The following is a 17296-nucleotide window of genomic DNA, read 5'->3' on the forward strand; positions in this document are numbered from 1 at the left end:
GAAAAAAGTCTTAATTTTAAGACTATACCTACTATTTCTGGTTATTGGTCTTTGTTTTCACTTGATCAAGCCTTTTCTAACATTCCACATGAGAAAACATGTAGTAAAAGTATGTATGATGGGTGCTGATATTGGATTGATATCAGTATCGGCGATATTCAAGGCTGCAATGTGAATGAAATGATGAATGAAGAAATCAGAAGTGAAAAAGTTGTATCGGGGACACTCCTAATAGTAACAGTTTTGGCCTCCTATAACACAAAACTGAGATGAAGGCTGTTTTATATCTAACTTCTACAGATATCGATGTTGGATTAGCCTTTTTTGGAAAACTAAAAATATCAAAATGCCCCCAGTGCGTCCTTTGATTTGAGGCATGAGGGCCTTGGTGGAAAAAGTTTGGACACCCCTGGATTAAGGGACTGCAGTGTATCTCGTTCCAGCTTGTAGGTCAGTGGTGCCAAACTCATTATCACTGCAGGCCTTTGTCCTTTGAAGGGTGATTTGGTTTTAGAATTAGTTCACAGTGCATTTTTGTTTGGACAATGTGGAATGTTCCCAGCCCAAATAACTAAGTAGCTAACGGTGCCTCATTTAGGTGCTAAGTTGGCAGTTTGGTGCTCATTTGGCACTGGTATCAGATAATATGTAAACGATACCAAAGCCCTAGTTGAGCATCAAACAAAATGGGGCAGAATAAAAAGAATAAGTGGAATAATTTTGGAACAGAATAACAATACGTGATAGATATATGTGATTAATATGCTTTTCAGCATTCACATATTTTATTACAAATAAAAGTGATTATATTTTCATGAAACAATCTCAGGACACCACACTGAAATAAGGAAATTGAAGGTGATGATAAGTGAAAAGTGGCGGAATTCTACAAATATTTTGCATAAAGGTTGATTACTCACAAAACACAGCATTAGCAGTTTCTATATTTATTAACTGTATATTCAGTGTCAGCCTCAAGGCAGTAGATCGAGTGTTCAAGTCTCCGTTGGAGCTTCTCTGTGCGTCCTTTTCTCCTGGTACTCAATACACGTTAGGTTAATTGGAGACTAGATTCTCCGTAGGTGAGTGAGTAAGTGTGAATGCTTGTTTGTATACGTGTGTCCAGTCATGGACCTTTCACCCAAAGTGGATTGATGGATGGGCAGGATAATGTCTGTGTGAGAGAATGCCGCACACTACAGTATAATGTCTGTTGCACATTTATTTGTGTTTTACCTGGGGGCTATGTTGTTGTCCATCCGTGATGGGGCATGAGGAGGTTGACAGAAATGTCAGGAACAGAAATGACAGAGGGGAGGTTTAATTGTGAAGCGGATGCAGGATCGGTGGTCCCCTCGCAGGCTGCAGAAGGCTGCCAGAGGCCATGTGATCTTCACCCATCCCGTTGCTGTAATGTCTAGACAAACCTGAAGCTGCTCTCTATCACTGAGACACTTTCTGTCTGTCTACTGCCATCTTTATTATTATATATTCATTATCTTCATCACTTACCTGGGGGCCCTCATCCTATGCAACTGACACTACATTTTTGTCAACGCACATTAAACGCTGTTGCTGCCTGGCCAAGCCGGCTAAGCCCTGAGGCCTGGCAAGGAGAAAGCCCACAGTTGCCCCCAGGCAGCCCTTTTTGAAAGAGAGTTAATTGGTTTACTAATTCATAAGCAAGTTTAAAAAGCATGCAAATTTGATGTGGCCAGTCATTGGAAAGATTTGTAGCTCGTGGCTCATAAACACACATTATTGATTGTCTGCTTATTCAGTGGGTTCATAGTAGACTTTTCGGGAGTGTAGCCATTGATTACACCTACTTCTGCAGTTTCAGACTAGTGCATTAGCCTCAGTCCTACTAATCCCAGTGTGGATGATGGATATCTGTATCTTACAAACTTGTTCACGAATGGGGGAAGGCTGGAACGTCTACAGTAATGAAGTCGCTGCACCGGACCATCAAACTCCTCCGCCTTCCAGCTCAGCTCTTGTTTTACCGGCCGATCTACGTTTCTACTCTCACCTATGGTCATGAGCTTTGGGTAGTAACAGAAATAGCAAGATTGCGGATACATCCATCCATCCATCCATTTTCTATACCGCTTCTCCTTATTAGGGTCGCTGGGGCATGCTGGAGCCTATCCCAGCTGCCTTCGGGCGACAGGCAGGGTACACCCTGGACTGGTCCCCAGCCAATCGCTGGGCACATATAGACAAACAACCATTCACACTCACATTCATACCTATGGACAATTTAGAGTCAACAATAAACCTAACATGCATGTTTTTTGAATGTGGGAGGAAACCGGAGTCACCGGAGAAAACCCACACACGCACGGGGAGAACATGCAAACTCCACACAGAAATGCCTAGGGGAGAATCAAACCCAGGTCTTCCCGATCTCCAGACTGTGACTGTGTGGCCAACATGCTAACCACGAGACCACCATGCGGCCATCGTGGATACAAATGGTCAAAATTAGTTTCTTTTATAGGGTGGCTGGACCCACCCTAAAAGATAGGGTGAAGAACTGGGTCATCTAAGAGGAGCTGAGAGTTGCCAGTTGAGGTGGCTTGGGGATCTTGTCCGGATGCCTCCTGGACGCCTCTCTGGTGAGGTGTTCTGGACATGCCCAATCAGGAAAAGGCTCTGGGGCAGACCTAGAACACACTGTAGGGAGTATGTCTCACACCTGGCCTGGGAACGCCTTGATGTCCTCCCAGTGGAAGTGGAAAAGGTGGGGAGATTGGGAAACCGGACTTCCCAATCTCCTAACTGTGTGGCCAACATGCTAACCTAACCACTCAGCCACCGTGCGGCCCCTGTTCAAATTCATACAAACCATATTCAGTCAAATGTTTAAGATGATGTTTGTTAATCTCCTGTCTGTTTTCATCACCGTAGGGTTTCTGAGCACTGGGGACCAGGCAGCCAAGGGCAACTACGGCCTGCTGGATCAAATCCAGGCTCTCAGGTGGATCAAGGAAAATATCCAGGCTTTCAAAGGAGACCCAAAGCGAGTAACTATTTTCGGTTCTGGTGCCGGGGCCTCCTGTGTCAGCCTGCTGACCCTCTCGCATTACTCTGAAGGTACAGACACATTTAGTGTACAGTACGTGTTTCATCTGTTTTGTTATTTGTGATCTTCTTTTGGAAAACATTCAAGCTGTAAACAGGGATGAGCAATCCTAACTTGTCAAAATCTGGCATCTCACTTATAAAGGTTGCGAAACGGGGTCTGAAAGAAGCACTTTTTACGTAGTGATTTATTCTCTTGGCGGGAGAATGTCCATACCAGCTCGCAAACTCTAGAGCAGCGAGCACTGGAGATGTGATGAAATGAAGCCATATGACTCAAACACATTTAATTCCACTTCATGTCAAACATGAATTATTGATCAGCTTCATCATGAAACCCGTTGTGTGTGGGAAATAATTGATGGGTCCCCTGCTGGTTTTGTAAGTTAACCCCATTACAAAGACATGAACAGCCCAACACTTTGTGGTAGGTTTATTTGAACAGAGAGAGACCGAACATCAAGGAAAACATTACAATACGCATAAAATAAAGGTTATAAATTAATTTGTATTTGATTGAAGGACAATCAAAAATTCTTACCCCTACGAACCAGTCATGTGTCCATTAAAAATACGCAAATGCTGTGTGTACTCTAACTAATCTCAACTGATTATGTGGATAGAAAAACACCTGTCATAGAAACCATTCAAACCTCTCCACCACGATGGGCAAGACCAAAGAGCTGTCAGAGAACCTCAGGGACCTGCACAGGACTGGAATGGACTCCCAGATAAATGGAACAAAATGCATGATAACCAGCTCCATGCAAGATTTCACTTGGTGGATGATTGTCACAAAGGTGGAGGATCATCAATCCATCCATCTTCAATGCCGCTTATCCTCACAAGGGTCGCGGGTATACTGGAGCCTTCAAGCGAGAAGTGGGGTAAACCCAGGACTGGTCGGCAATCAATCGCAGGGCACATACAGTATAGACAAACAACCTTTCACACTCATATTCATACTTTTGGACAATTTAAAGTCGTCAATTAATCTAACATACATGTTTTTGGAATGTGAGAGGAAACCATAGTACCTGGAGAAAACCCAGTGTGGAGAACGGGGAGAACAGAGATTCGAACCCAGAACTTCCTGATCTGCTGACTTTGTGGCCAACATGCTAACAACAACACCACCATCCAGTGAGGGATCAGTCCAGAATTTTCCAACCAACAAGAATTCTGACCCCCAAAGATTGGATATGTTACCACGTAAAACAGAAATTAGTCATGCCTCTTCACCTAAAAGCTCAGTGAGAGAGAGACGCCGCTATTGGCAGCAGTTGACAGCCACGCAGCCAGAAGTCTATCAGACCGTGATCTATGGCATCGCTATTGTGAATGATAATACACTTAAAATGGAAGTGGCAGTGCGCGAGGCACGATTACAACCACACATTAAGTGCTTTACGTAAACCTTACAATCCTACCTACACCAGGCATTCCCTGATCACTCACTCGCGGTGTGTGACTGTTTTTTTTGACAGAGTTCAACAGCTGCCGCAGTGTTATTGTCGTAGCAGAAACTGAAGTAATTTTACAATTGATCATAGCTACTTAAGATTTGTCAGATCAAAACAAAATTGCTGCATATGGTAGTAGACATGTGATAGTAGAATCTAATTTGGACCTACTTCTTGGTACGGCACTATACTACATCATGGGAACTGTAGTTCTTTTAGTGTAAACATAAAACAAATCTACTGCAATTTACAATCTAGTTTACATGTCTTTAGATAACTACACAGCAACGTAAATGATGAGTAGTAGCAGCTACAACTGCCGTCATTATTTTAACTTTTATAGTTTTTTGTTTTTGTTTCAGTTTGTGGAAAAAAGTTGAACAGCTAAGACCATCATGCCTTGGTCAATGCATGGAAAGTTATAAAACATTTCAAAATGTACCTGCATTGTTTTGTGACTCAGTAAAATAAAAAAGACTGTTTGTCCAGTCCCATATTTTGTCATTGTACTTAAAAGTAATGTTACAAAAAAGTAATGTTACAATATTGTCTAGTTTTGTTCTTGTGAACCCAATATTGTGTATTGTCTTCTCTCGTGAGTTGAGTGTATCGTGACACCCCATACAGTTGTCCCTCCTTTATCGCGGTTAATTGGTTCCAGACCCAACCACAATAAGTGAATTTCTGCAAAGGATTCCTTATTTATAAAGGGAAAATTTTCATAGTGTATAGAAAACCTGTTTTAGACCTTCTAAATATGTTTTTTAGCATTATTAGAGCCCTCTAGATATGAAATAACACCCCATAGTCTCTGATACAGTCCTATTACCCAATATAGTTGACATAATAATAGAAAATAAAACGTCTTAGACATAAATAAGACATTATGTAGACTTACACTTTAAAATACTGTAGACAGGATACCTGGTGGCTATTGTCAATCAATGTAACATTCCTGACACCTAGTGGCCAGAGTGGTAGAATACTACAGCAATGGCGCAGTAACCCTTCACACAGGCGCTGTTGTCAGCCACAACCCATTCTAGTCACTGGCAGTTGTCATTACGCAATGCGTACCGAAAACACTACATCTGGTCGACCTATTTTTCGGCAGTCACGTGTTGGGCAAGCCGATTTGTACTGTGAAATCTACGTCATCCGTTGATCTATTTCACAGCAGTTACAGAGTGTAAATGTCATGCACCAAGATTTTTACTACGCATATGCAACCCTCCATCCCCCCACTCTCATAAATCGATTTTAAGATATGAGAAATTACAATATAATGAAGCTTTTTAAAAATACATCATATCCATGGTACAAGGTGGGTTCCATATGTATATATTTTTTTCACCACTGAAAATACACCAACAGAAGCATTTTTAGAAAACAAAATGCTGTAGATTAATTCATCATTGTACTCTGCTTATGGTTGTTTACATTCAAATATCACTGCATTTTATTCCATTCCATTTCTTTTTTCTCCGCTTATCTGGGTCCGGGTCGCGGGGGCAGCAGTCTTAGTAGGAAAGCCCAGACTTCCCGGTGCCTGACCACCTCTTCCAGCTCCACCGGGAGGACACCAAGGCGTTCCCAGGCCAGCTGTGAGACATAATCCCTCCAGCGTGTCCTAGGCCTTCTCCCGGCTGGGCATGCCCGAAATACGTCACCAGGGAGGCGTCCGGGAGGCATCCGGACTAGATGCTAGAAGCAGCGGCTCTACTCTGAGCTCCTCCCGGATGACCGAGCTCCTCACCCTATCTCTTAGGGTGAGTCCCACTACCCTACGAAGAAAACACATTTCAGCAGCTTGTATCCGCGATCTCGTTCTTTCGGTCACAACCCAAAGCTCATGACCATAGGTGAGGGTGGACACCATAGGTCGAACGGTAAATTGAGAGCTTTGCCTTCCGACTCAGCTCTCTCTTCACCACGACAGTCTGGTACAGCAACCGCATTACTGCAGACGCTGCGCCGATCCCCCTATCGACCTCACGCTCCAACCTTCCCTCACTCGTGAACAAGACCCCGAGATACTTGAACTCCTCCACCTGGGGCAGGACCTCATTCCCAACCCGGAGGGAGCAATCCACCCTTTTCCGACTGAGAACCATGGCCTCAGATTTGGAGGTGCTGAGTCTCATCCCAGAAGCTTCACACTCAGATGCAAACCGTCTCAGTAAGCGCTGCAGGTCACAGCTCGATGAGGCCATCAGGACCACATCGTCTGCAAATAGCAGAGATGAGATCCTAGTGCCCCCGAACTGGACTCGACACCTTGGCTGCGCCTAGAAATTCTGGACATGAAAATTATGAACAGAATCGGGGACAAAGGGCAGCCTTGGCGGAGGCCAACGTTCACCGGAAACAGGCTTGACTTACTGCTGGCAATGCGAACCAGGCTCTTGCTCCGGTTGTACAAGGACCGAATGGCGCGTAGTAGCGCGTCACCAATCCCATACTCCCGGAGTACCCCCCCACAGGACACCGCAAGGGACACGGTCGAATGCCTTTTCCAGGTCTACAAAGCACATGCAGACCGGTTGGGCAAACTCCCTCCAGTTTCAATTAACGGTCGTACCCTTCTCTCCAGCATGCTAGATTAGACTTTCCAAGGGAGGCTGAGGAGTGTGATCCCCCTATAGTTGGAACACACCCTCAGGTCACCCTTCTTGAAAAAGGGGACCACCACCCCAGTCTGCCAATCCAGAGGTACTGTTCCCGACTTCCACGCAATGTTGAAGAGACGTGTCAGCCAAGACAGTCCTTCAACATCCAGAGCCTTGAGGAATTCAGGGCGAAACTCGTCCACCCCCAGAGCTTTGCCACTGGGGAGCGTTTTGACTACCCCAGATACCTCAGCCACGGTGATGGAACTGTCGCGTTCGTGTCCTCAGCCTCTGCTTCCTCTATGGAAGGTATGTCAGTGGGATTGAGAAGGGCCTCAAAGTATTCCTTCCACTGCCCAACTACTGTATATCCTCAGTCGAGGTCAGCAGGTCTCAATCCCCACTGTAAACAGTGTGGACCGGGAACTGCTTCCCCTTTCTGAGGCGCCGGACGGTTTGCCAGAACCTCTTCGAGGCCGACCGAAAGTCGTGTACCATGGCCTCACCGAACTCGCACCCGAGTTTTTGCCTCGACCACCGCCAAAGCCGTGTGCCGCTTGGCCTGCCATACCTATCAGCTGCTTCAGGAGTCCCACAAGCCATCCATGCTCGATAGGTCTTCTTCTTCAGCTTGACGGCATTCCTGACCTCTGGTGTCCACCATCGGGTTCGGGGCTTGCCGCCACGACTGGCACCGACCACCTTGCGGCTGCAGCTCCGATTGGCTGCCTCAGCAATGGAGGCACGGAATAGAGCCCATTCGGACTCAATATTCTCGTCCTCCCCCGGGATGCAGGCGAAGCTCTGCCGGAGGTGAGAGCTGAAGACTCGACAAACAGGAGACTCTGCCAAATGTTCCCAGCACACCCTCACTACACGTTTGGGTCTCCCGGGTCTGTCCGGCATCCTCCCCCGCCATCTAATCCAACTCATCACCAGGTGGTGATCAGTTGACAGCTCAGCCCCTCTCTTTACCCGCGTGTCCAGAACATGCGGACGCAGGTCTGATGATACGACTACAAAGTCGATCATAGACCTGCGGCCTAGGGTGTCCTGGTGCCATGTGCACTTATGGACATCCTTATGTTCGAACATGGTGTTTGTGATAGACAAACTGTGGTTCGCACAGAAGTCCAACAACATCACATCGCACGGGTTCAGATCGGGGAGGCCGTTCCTCCCAATCACACCCCTCCAGGTCACACTGTCATTGCCCACATGGGCGTTGAAGTCTCCCAGCAAAATGATGGAGTCACCAGTTGGGGTGCTCTCCAGCACCCCTCTGATGGACTCGAAGAAACCTGGGTACTCGGAACTGCCGTTCGGCGCGTATGCATAAATGACAGTCAGGACAGTCTAGTCGGAATGTCTCAACCTCTCTCACAAGTCCGGGCTCCTTCCCCGCCAGAGAAGTGACATTCCATGTCCCAAGAACCAGATTTGGCCGCCGAAGACCAGGTCGCCTAGGAGCCCGCCCTCGACCGACAGTCAAAGCACAATGCACTGGACTCTTATGCTTGCCCCTGCAGGTGGTGAGTCTACGGGGGGGAGATCCCGTATGGCTTGTTCGGGCTGAGCCCGGCAGGGCCCCACGGGTGAGAGCCCGACCACCAGGCGCTAGCCTGCGAGCCCCTCCCCCAGGCCTGGCTCCAGGGTGAGGCCTCGGTATCCCACGTCCGGGCGAGGTGCGGTCTCTCCTCGTGTGTTTGTTCATAAAGGTCTTCTGCGTTTTCTGTGTTGTTTTATTGTATTTATTTATTACATGTATATTATATGTTACCGGAAATTACCTTTATGTCTGCGGTGCATTTATGCATTGCAAGTTTGTACGTAGCTCAGTCTTGGTGAATAAAGACGAAGTCTTTTAATAAGAGTCACTAATAAAATAACCCCCCAATATATTACATATATATTGTACGGATTGCATAATGACAGCAGTCGCCCCACTGCTAACCATGCTAACACTCGGCAACTGTACAGTAGCTCACTGACATCACACACGTCACTTCCCAGGCCCCACCTCATAAAGACGCACACAACATCACACATATTACAATACATATAACATATGTTTCATGCCTGATATTTGTATTTTTGTTCATTTAGCCATTTTTATAATTGAAAATGCTTAATTTAGGCCAAGAATATGTATGATTTGTAGTTATATGCAGCGAGAGACGACTGTACACATTTTAGTCAGAATCATTGGCACACCTTTATAAATGACATGGTTCTGATGGCATCATATATCAAAGGGCTTTTTTTTTTTTTAAGTCAAACTGCGTCCGTTTTTGTCAGTTCTGAGGCATACAATTTAATTTAGGCTTTACCCAGGGTTACTTTAAAGTTGCAGGAATCTATTTTTTGTTACAAAATGCACATCCCTCATCTCTTCATCATTCTTGTCTTCTCTTGATGGATTCGAAATGACTCGCTTTGATAAAATGTGAATTTCCTGAGGGAAATTGAACACTGCTGGCATCCAACATGTTCATTAACAGTAGCAGCAGCAAAAGCTTGGATGCTGCTTGGATGCAAGGCCTGGTGGGAAATGTCTAATTTGAGCCCAGAAACCTACTTTTCAAGTTGGCCTGGTTGAGTCATCATTGTTACTTGCCTACGACGTGGGTATAAATATTACAACAAAAGAAATATTGACGCCCAATTAAATTGTGCCATAGTGACCTAGACCTGGTGCAATATTTTAAGATATGGAATAATGTAGTCTTCTGATAGACTATATAATAATAAAAGGCCACAAAGAGCATAGAGAGAGATACTGTAGGTCTTGTGTTCATGGACAAGGAAGTGGCATTCGGCAGTTGAATTGTGCAAATGTCCGACAATAATACACATGCAGTGGGGAAAATCTGAATTTGATTCCTTGCTAATTCTGTCAGTTTCCTCCCAGTCCAGAATTTGTAGGATCTGTTTATTGTAACACAGAGAGACAGAATGTCAATGTCAAGCCGATGTAGGTGTCTTGTGACCACATCACATCACATTCACCCAAGCCTTGTGTGAGTCATTCAGGTGTTATTGTTATTGTTATTGTCAAATGTTCAGACAGGTCTGTATACGTGTCTTCTTTAGCAGGAGGGCCTCAATCCATTACAGCAAAGTGCCTTACTTTTCTTGCCTACTGTACTTCTAACTCTCTTGACATCATGAACCAGCTCCTCCCTTGTCTTTCTGGGCTGCTACCTCGCCTTTCTCACAAGCACCTTACCCCACCATGTCAAATCTGGCATGGAAACCCAGAGCAAGGGCGGTTGACTGTTGCCTTGCATTTCTCCCATTTATTAATATTGCAGCAGCAGTGGTCTCTTTCGCACCAAGCTTCTTGTTGATGGTCTTGTAGTCCATTCTAATCTTGTGGAGGTCAATAATCTTGTCCTTGAAGTCCTTTGGAAGCTCTTTGGTCTTGCCTATTGTGGTGTAAGAGAGTGTTTGTGTGACAGGCGTCTTTTATCCAATTTATGTGCTTCAGTGTCACATGGTCGGTCTTTGGGGTCAGACTGCTTGCGAGTTGGTAAGGGTTGAAATATCCGATCAAATACAAATACATATACTGTATATATACAATGTACAGCTCCCAGCGCTCTGGTTGCAGACCCAAGCTTACAGCTGTGAGTATAATGCATGCTGAATTCATGGAGTGCATTTTCTACCAACCATTGTAACCAACAGTTTAAATTAAATCTGGTGTATGCCGTCCAGTGCAGTGAGGAATGCACCGATTTTTACATTGGGGAAACCAAGCAGCCACTGAGCAGGCACGTGTCACAACCCAGATGTGCGAACTCTTCAGGACAAGACTGCGGTCTACCTGATGACAAAAATGTACACATTCGAGACAGACACATGGTTTGAAAGAGGAGTGAGGGAAGCCATCTACGTCAAGGTTGGGAAGCTATCTGTCAACAGAGGGGGAGGTCAGCGACAACACCTCCCACATACAATGTTGATTCAACAAGATTCAATCATTTAGCCTCTAACAAATATACAAGGCACAGCCACCTTGGTTTCAGGTGTGTCCATGACCATCATTACTTCTGAATGGAATGCTATCAAAGGTGATACCTCCCAAACGACCATTGTTGGCGGGCAGAGGTCCCACTACAATGTATCCTGTCTGGACATGCCTCCGCCTTTAGAGGATAAATACACGGGATCTTGCAGTAAGGTCAGACTCTCAGACTAGAGCTGTCCTATGTAGTCTGACTAGTGTTTGTCCCACCTAGTCTTTTGAGCATGAACTAATGAAGTTAGCTTTCGATGAGAGGCGAAACATCTAAGACAACCTGAACAGTTCAGTTCTGATCGCTTCAGTGCCCTGAGAATACAGTGACGTGGATGAATGAGAATATTCACCGGCATATTTAAATGAACACTTTGTAAACTCAGAACTGGGCTTGGACAGCTACAATTGGAAGATGCTAATTTTGATGACTTTGTGACGTAGCATCAGTGTTGCATCTCATAGGTATCAACCAACGCAAGGCATTACTCTTAATTTATCCTTTTGGAGCATAACCTTTGAAAACTCTGTACAGGCAGCGTGGGTGCATGCCGTTATGGTAACCGGAATATGTTTTGGCTAAAAGCTCAATCAAAATCATTTTAGACAAAACGAAGAAAATGGATGGATAATGGATATTGTGTATGGGTTTCATTACAGACAATAAGTACATGTAGGTAATTAACGGTTCAGTTGAAAGTAAGGTGCTTCAATGGCGGAGAAAAACAACAAGAGACAGAAACACATCCACCATGAAAAAGGCCACTGCTGACACCCATTTTCAGATTCACTTCCTAATTAACCTGTCAGCTATATTAGGTTGAACAGCATAAAATGTACCTGCAAATGTCATCGCAGTCACTTTACATTTTTCTTTCTCGTCTTTTCTTTTTGATTGTAAAGACTGCTGGCCCAGTAAGAACATTTTTAGTCTTTGAGATAACCTCCTGTGGCTCAGCCCTGTCAGGACGAATACTAACTCCTTAGCCGAAATCCTAGGGATGTACAATAATTTCAGCCAACTCGATATTATTGGTATCGGTATTTGTATTGACATAAAAATGAGATATTAGATCATATTGGCATCATTTTTTCTGCCGATAATGATATTTGTCCTGGAGTGAGACCCCATCAATCGGCATCAGGCACAATGTGGCAGCGAAATGAACGCGGACACCACCATTGTGTTTTGCTAGGAGTTATTTATTGTAGTAGTGTTTCACACCTTCTTATCATAATGCTGGCACTTACAACTTTCTTTGGGTTATTTTGGGTTATTTTTCAGCCGTGTTCAAAAGGAAACCTGAGACTTGTGGCGTAACTGTGTTAGCTACCAAAGAACTACAGAGTCAACCGCTGATGACATCATAGACAGGCAATGCAACTGACTTCCGATTTCTGTTTCCATGCATTAGCAAAGCTAACAAGGATATTTTGTAATAAAAATACATTAACAACACAGTTGGATTCACATTAATCAGGCCAGATTGTACGCAAACCAAGAAAAAAATTTGCCGTAAATGTTAATTGTAAAACACGCTAACTGCTTCCACTGTATTTTTGTTATGTCATTCAAGAGATTGTAAAGTTATTTTTGCACCGAAACTTATCAAAGAGATTTTGTGTTAGGCATAATACAACACGCTGAGTAACCTGAGAAGCCTACCTGACTTTGTGTCTTTGGTTATAGACAGTATTTTGCAGTGGCAGGCGGTGCATTTGGTACCTGGGCCTTCAGTGGGCCAGCCAGAATTTTTTTCGACAGACATCATGAGAGCCAGTATCAAAAAGATAATGACAGTGAATATCTGCCGTTGCGGGCTTTCAAACCACTCTTCAGCGCAGCGCCATACAGGCATTCAGATGGAAGGGAAATTCAACACATTCTATACTGAAGGCCCTGAGCATATTACATTGATAGGACAACACATAAAATCTGATTGGACAAAAAAATATAACATATAACTACACTACTGGAAGCAGTACAGCCAGGAATCATGCTACTAAATGAAAATAATGGACTGTTGGAATAAATTAATACAATATCATGGAACGAATACTGGAATTGAAGTTGTACATGTAGGTCAGTGCTTTTGATCGTTTTTAGACCAGCAGTGAAGGCTTTGCTGGCCCTGACTGCACACCACTGGTATTTTTTATTATAACAATTTTCTATCCATACAGAGGAAGTATAATTAAAATGTATAGAAATTAAAAGGCATCTTTGAGTAAACTTTGAGTATCATTTGAGTAGCTCATTGTCGGGGCGAGCGTCTTGTTTTTCGGTAATCAAAATATGGTAACCCTACTGTTAGTTGATAGTGAAGTGCCAGACAATGTTGGATAGCCAACCAATCCAGCCAATATCGAGAATCTCTCCTAAATCCCAAACCCCACTCATCGTAACTCTTCACCCTTCTCTCATTATTCTCAAATTAAACCACTTTCGTATTACCCTTGACCAATTCCTGAACCACAACCCTGTGGCTGAAATTGAGTGCATCATTCTATCCAATTGAAATCCAACTCGAAGTGACCTTCAGGACTGCTGAGTGTTTAAACATGCCGTATTTTTAATTTCCCACGCATATCTTGATGTAAGTTGCACTAATTCCCGTTTCTATTTTCAGATATGTTCCAGAAAGCCATCATTCAGAGCGGCACGGCACTCTCCAGTTGGGCAGTCAACTACCAGCCTGCAAAGTACACGCGAGCCCTGGCAGAGAAGGTGGGCTGCAACGTGCTGGACTCCATTGACCTGGTGCAGTGCCTGCAGAACAAGAACTACAAGGAGCTGATTGAGCAATATGTGACGCCAGCAAAGTACCACATTGCCTTCGGTCCTGTGATTGATGGGGATGTGATCCCCGACGACCCCCAAATCCTCATGGAGCAAGGCGAGTTCCTCAACTACGACATTATGCTAGGCGTCAATCAAGGCGAGGGATTCAAGTTTGTGGATGGGATCGTGGACAGTGAGGATGGCGTCTCAGCCAATGATTTTGACTTTGCTGTGTCTGACTTTGTGGACCATTTGTACGGCTACCCCGAGGGCAAGGACACTCTGCGTGAGACAATCAAGTTCATGTACACCGACTGGGCAGACAAGGAAAATCCAGAAACACGACGCAAGACCCTTGTGGCACTGTTCACAGACCACCAGTGGGTGGCGCCAGCAGTGGCTACAGCTGACCTCCATGCCCAATATGGCTCCCCTACTTACTTTTATGCTTTTTACCATCACTGCCAGAGTGACATGAAGCCCAGTTGGTCTGACTCAGCTCATGGTGACGAAGTACCCTATGTATTCGGGATTCCGATGATTGGCCCGACGGAGCTCTTCAACTGTAATTTCTCCAAGAATGATGTGATGCTGAGTGCTGTTGTCATGACCTACTGGACTAACTTTGCCAAAACAGGGTGATTATTATCTTTCTTCTTCATTTTATTGAGTATTTTCTGTTTAGTTTGCATGATATTGTTTACCTGCAATTGTTTAGATACAAACTGATTAGGGCTACAGCAGATGTGTAGTTTATTACTTGGTATGTCTTTGTTTATTCTATTAATTGTATGGCAATATATGATAACTGGACAGACTACAATATTGGGGAAATGCACTGGACACATGGTCACAGCATGTACCGTAAATTCCAGTGTATAAGCCATACCGGTGGATAAGCTGCACACACTAAATTTAGATGAAAAAACTGATTTGTGCATATATAAGCCGCACCCGTGTATAAACTGCACGTGTCCATGTCATAAAATGGCATATTGTGGCGCGCACAAGTCTGTGAGGACCAGGCAGCTCTTTTTTATTTGTCAGGAGCCAATCATGAGCGATGAAAAAACACACGAGCTTGTCAACGCATTGGAAATTGCAGGAGGTCATTACTCAATTTAACATTCTGACTCACTGTGCCATCTTACACTCAACTCATCACACAGCAACATAACACTCAAAAGGTATACCTAATAAATGTACAAACATGTACCAATACGAGTTCAAAATTAACAAAAGCATTTTAAATTTTTCCCATAATGCAAGGACAAGCAGCATATAAATAAATGGATGGTGCTGCGATGCTGTGTCTGTCCAGCAGAGGGAGCAGGAGAACCCCAGAGGGAGGCTGACATTGCAGTGCCCCAAACAATGCGTTGCTCAGAAGTAATGCATTATGGGAAAACTTTAAAAGTTTTTTTTTTTCAATTTAAGCTAATTTTGGTACTTTTTTGTATATTTGACAGGTATGCCTTTTGAGTGCTAAGTTGCTGTGTGATGAGTTTAGTTTTCTTAGTAAGATGAGACCATGAGTCAGACTCCTGCAAATTCCATTGGGTTGACAAGCTCGTTGTGAGTGCACTGCTAGCTCGTGATAGGCTCCTGCCAAAGAAAGAGATGCTGTTTCCTCCCTGACCTGCGAGTGGGACAATATTTAAACAAGTAGTTCTGAAGTAAAGGAGATGTCACAAGATTAGAATTTAGCCATAAATTAGCCCCACCGCTGAATAAGCCGCAGGGTTAAAAGTTTAAAGGGGACCTATTATGCTTTTCCTCTTTTCTGACCTATGAATGTTGTTACAATCTTGTATTCTCGTGTTAAAGGATGCCAACGCGTCAGATAATGAGGTTTGCGCATTTGGAAGTGAGACCTGAAAGCTGTTTTGGACGCCTCTGCACGCTGTGTTTTACAGTTTTTTTTAACACCGAGTTCCATTGATGTCAATACAACCCGGACCTCCTTATATGGGCATACCGAGGCAAACGCTGTATGCCTGCCCTCCCCCGACTCTGCTTCGCTCTGCTCTGTTCACCGTGCTCCCAGGAAATGTTTGTTTGGGTGTGCCTAAAGAGGCAAGCATCAGGCAGAAGTAGTTGGAGTTGCTGATTCCCGATCAGCAAGAGAAAAATATGCTCATCTGTCAACGGCATTTCACACGGGACTGTTTTGTGAACATGGTCCAATACGAAGCTGGACTATCCGCCAAACTTTTGCTGAAGTTCGACGCCTTGCTGTAAGTAGCAATTTATCGGTGTCCTAACTGTGTTTATTTTGTGTAAGTAATCGGACAAAAGGCGTTCGGCAGCTGTCTGGAAGTCCTCGGGAGTGCTTGGGAGTGTGACCAATCACAGCGGAGTGGGCTCGGCGGGAGGCGTACCTGGAGGTGGGGGGTGGGGTGGAGTGAATTACACAGACCGTTTGGGCAGGAGGCTGGAAACACTGCAGGAAGAGGTGCAGAGTATGGAAAATCTAGAAAGCTTTCTGTGCGGGTTATCGTGTGTAGCTGCTCTATAGGAGTCCAGAACTCAATACAAAGGCCTGAAAATTTGTATAATAGGTCTTCTTTAAGAAAAAAGTAGCAGCTTATACATCAGAATTTATATACTGTATAAAACCATAAAATGTTGGATGTTTTTGGAGGTGTTTTAATAGCGGGCTTTGTAGGCAGAATCGGTGTGTCTCAGTATGTGCATTGATGATCTGCCTCTTTTTTTCCGTTTTTAGAACTTTAGAACACAGAAAAGAGAAAGACATGTGTGTTCATGTCTCACATAAGGATTGTGGATGATGGGCAAAATTCCAAGTGCAGTTTTCATTTAAGACCGGCTGAAAAATTGGAAGGATTTACATTTTGCATTGTTGTATTTTGAAGGGGTTCTAAGTAGAGCTTGAAAGTGCAAAAGAAGAAATGGGAGTGAGTGACACAAAAAAAAAATTGAGCAAGCAATTTATTGCAAACGATCAAAGTGGAATGGGCTGTTCATCAGCTGATCAAAAGTTTAAGACTACAGCTTTAACAGCCAGGCAAAAATGTGGATTCAGTATCACTTTCTGTCAGGTATTCACACTGTCACAATCTCTTGATGGCAAAGGCAAAAAAGCTTTCTCTATTTGACTGCGGTCAGATTGTTGAGCTACAGAAGCAACGCCTCTCCCATTGCACCATTTCTGCTGAGGTTGGACACAATAAAAGTCACTTGAAACTTCTTCAAAGATCCTGAGGGTTATGGAAGAAAAAAGTCAAGTGGTAGACCCAAAAAAATGTCCGTCAAAACACGGGACTACCCTCGACCCAAATGAAGGTTGTTATTGGTGCCGAGTGCAGTCCAA

At 44.3% G+C, this 17296-nt stretch overlaps 1 protein-coding gene across 2 annotated transcripts in view; it reads left to right on the forward strand.

Moving 5' to 3' along the window:
- nlgn4xa (neuroligin 4 X-linked a) overlaps window positions 1–17296 on the forward strand; it is a 132702-nt gene that overhangs the window by 105119 nt on the left and 10287 nt on the right. For both annotated transcript variants that reach the window (XM_054775984.1, XM_054775994.1), the window contains 2 exons: window positions 2914–3099; window positions 13811–14600. In XM_054775984.1, coding sequence (XP_054631959.1) covers window positions 2914–3099; window positions 13811–14600 — 976 coding nt within the window. The remainder of the gene's footprint in view (window positions 1–2913; window positions 3100–13810; window positions 14601–17296) is intronic.

Source organism: Dunckerocampus dactyliophorus, chromosome 1 (genome assembly GCF_027744805.1).
Source record: "Dunckerocampus dactyliophorus isolate RoL2022-P2 chromosome 1, RoL_Ddac_1.1, whole genome shotgun sequence".
NCBI classification, from domain to species: Eukaryota; Metazoa; Chordata; class Actinopteri; order Syngnathiformes; family Syngnathidae; genus Dunckerocampus; species Dunckerocampus dactyliophorus.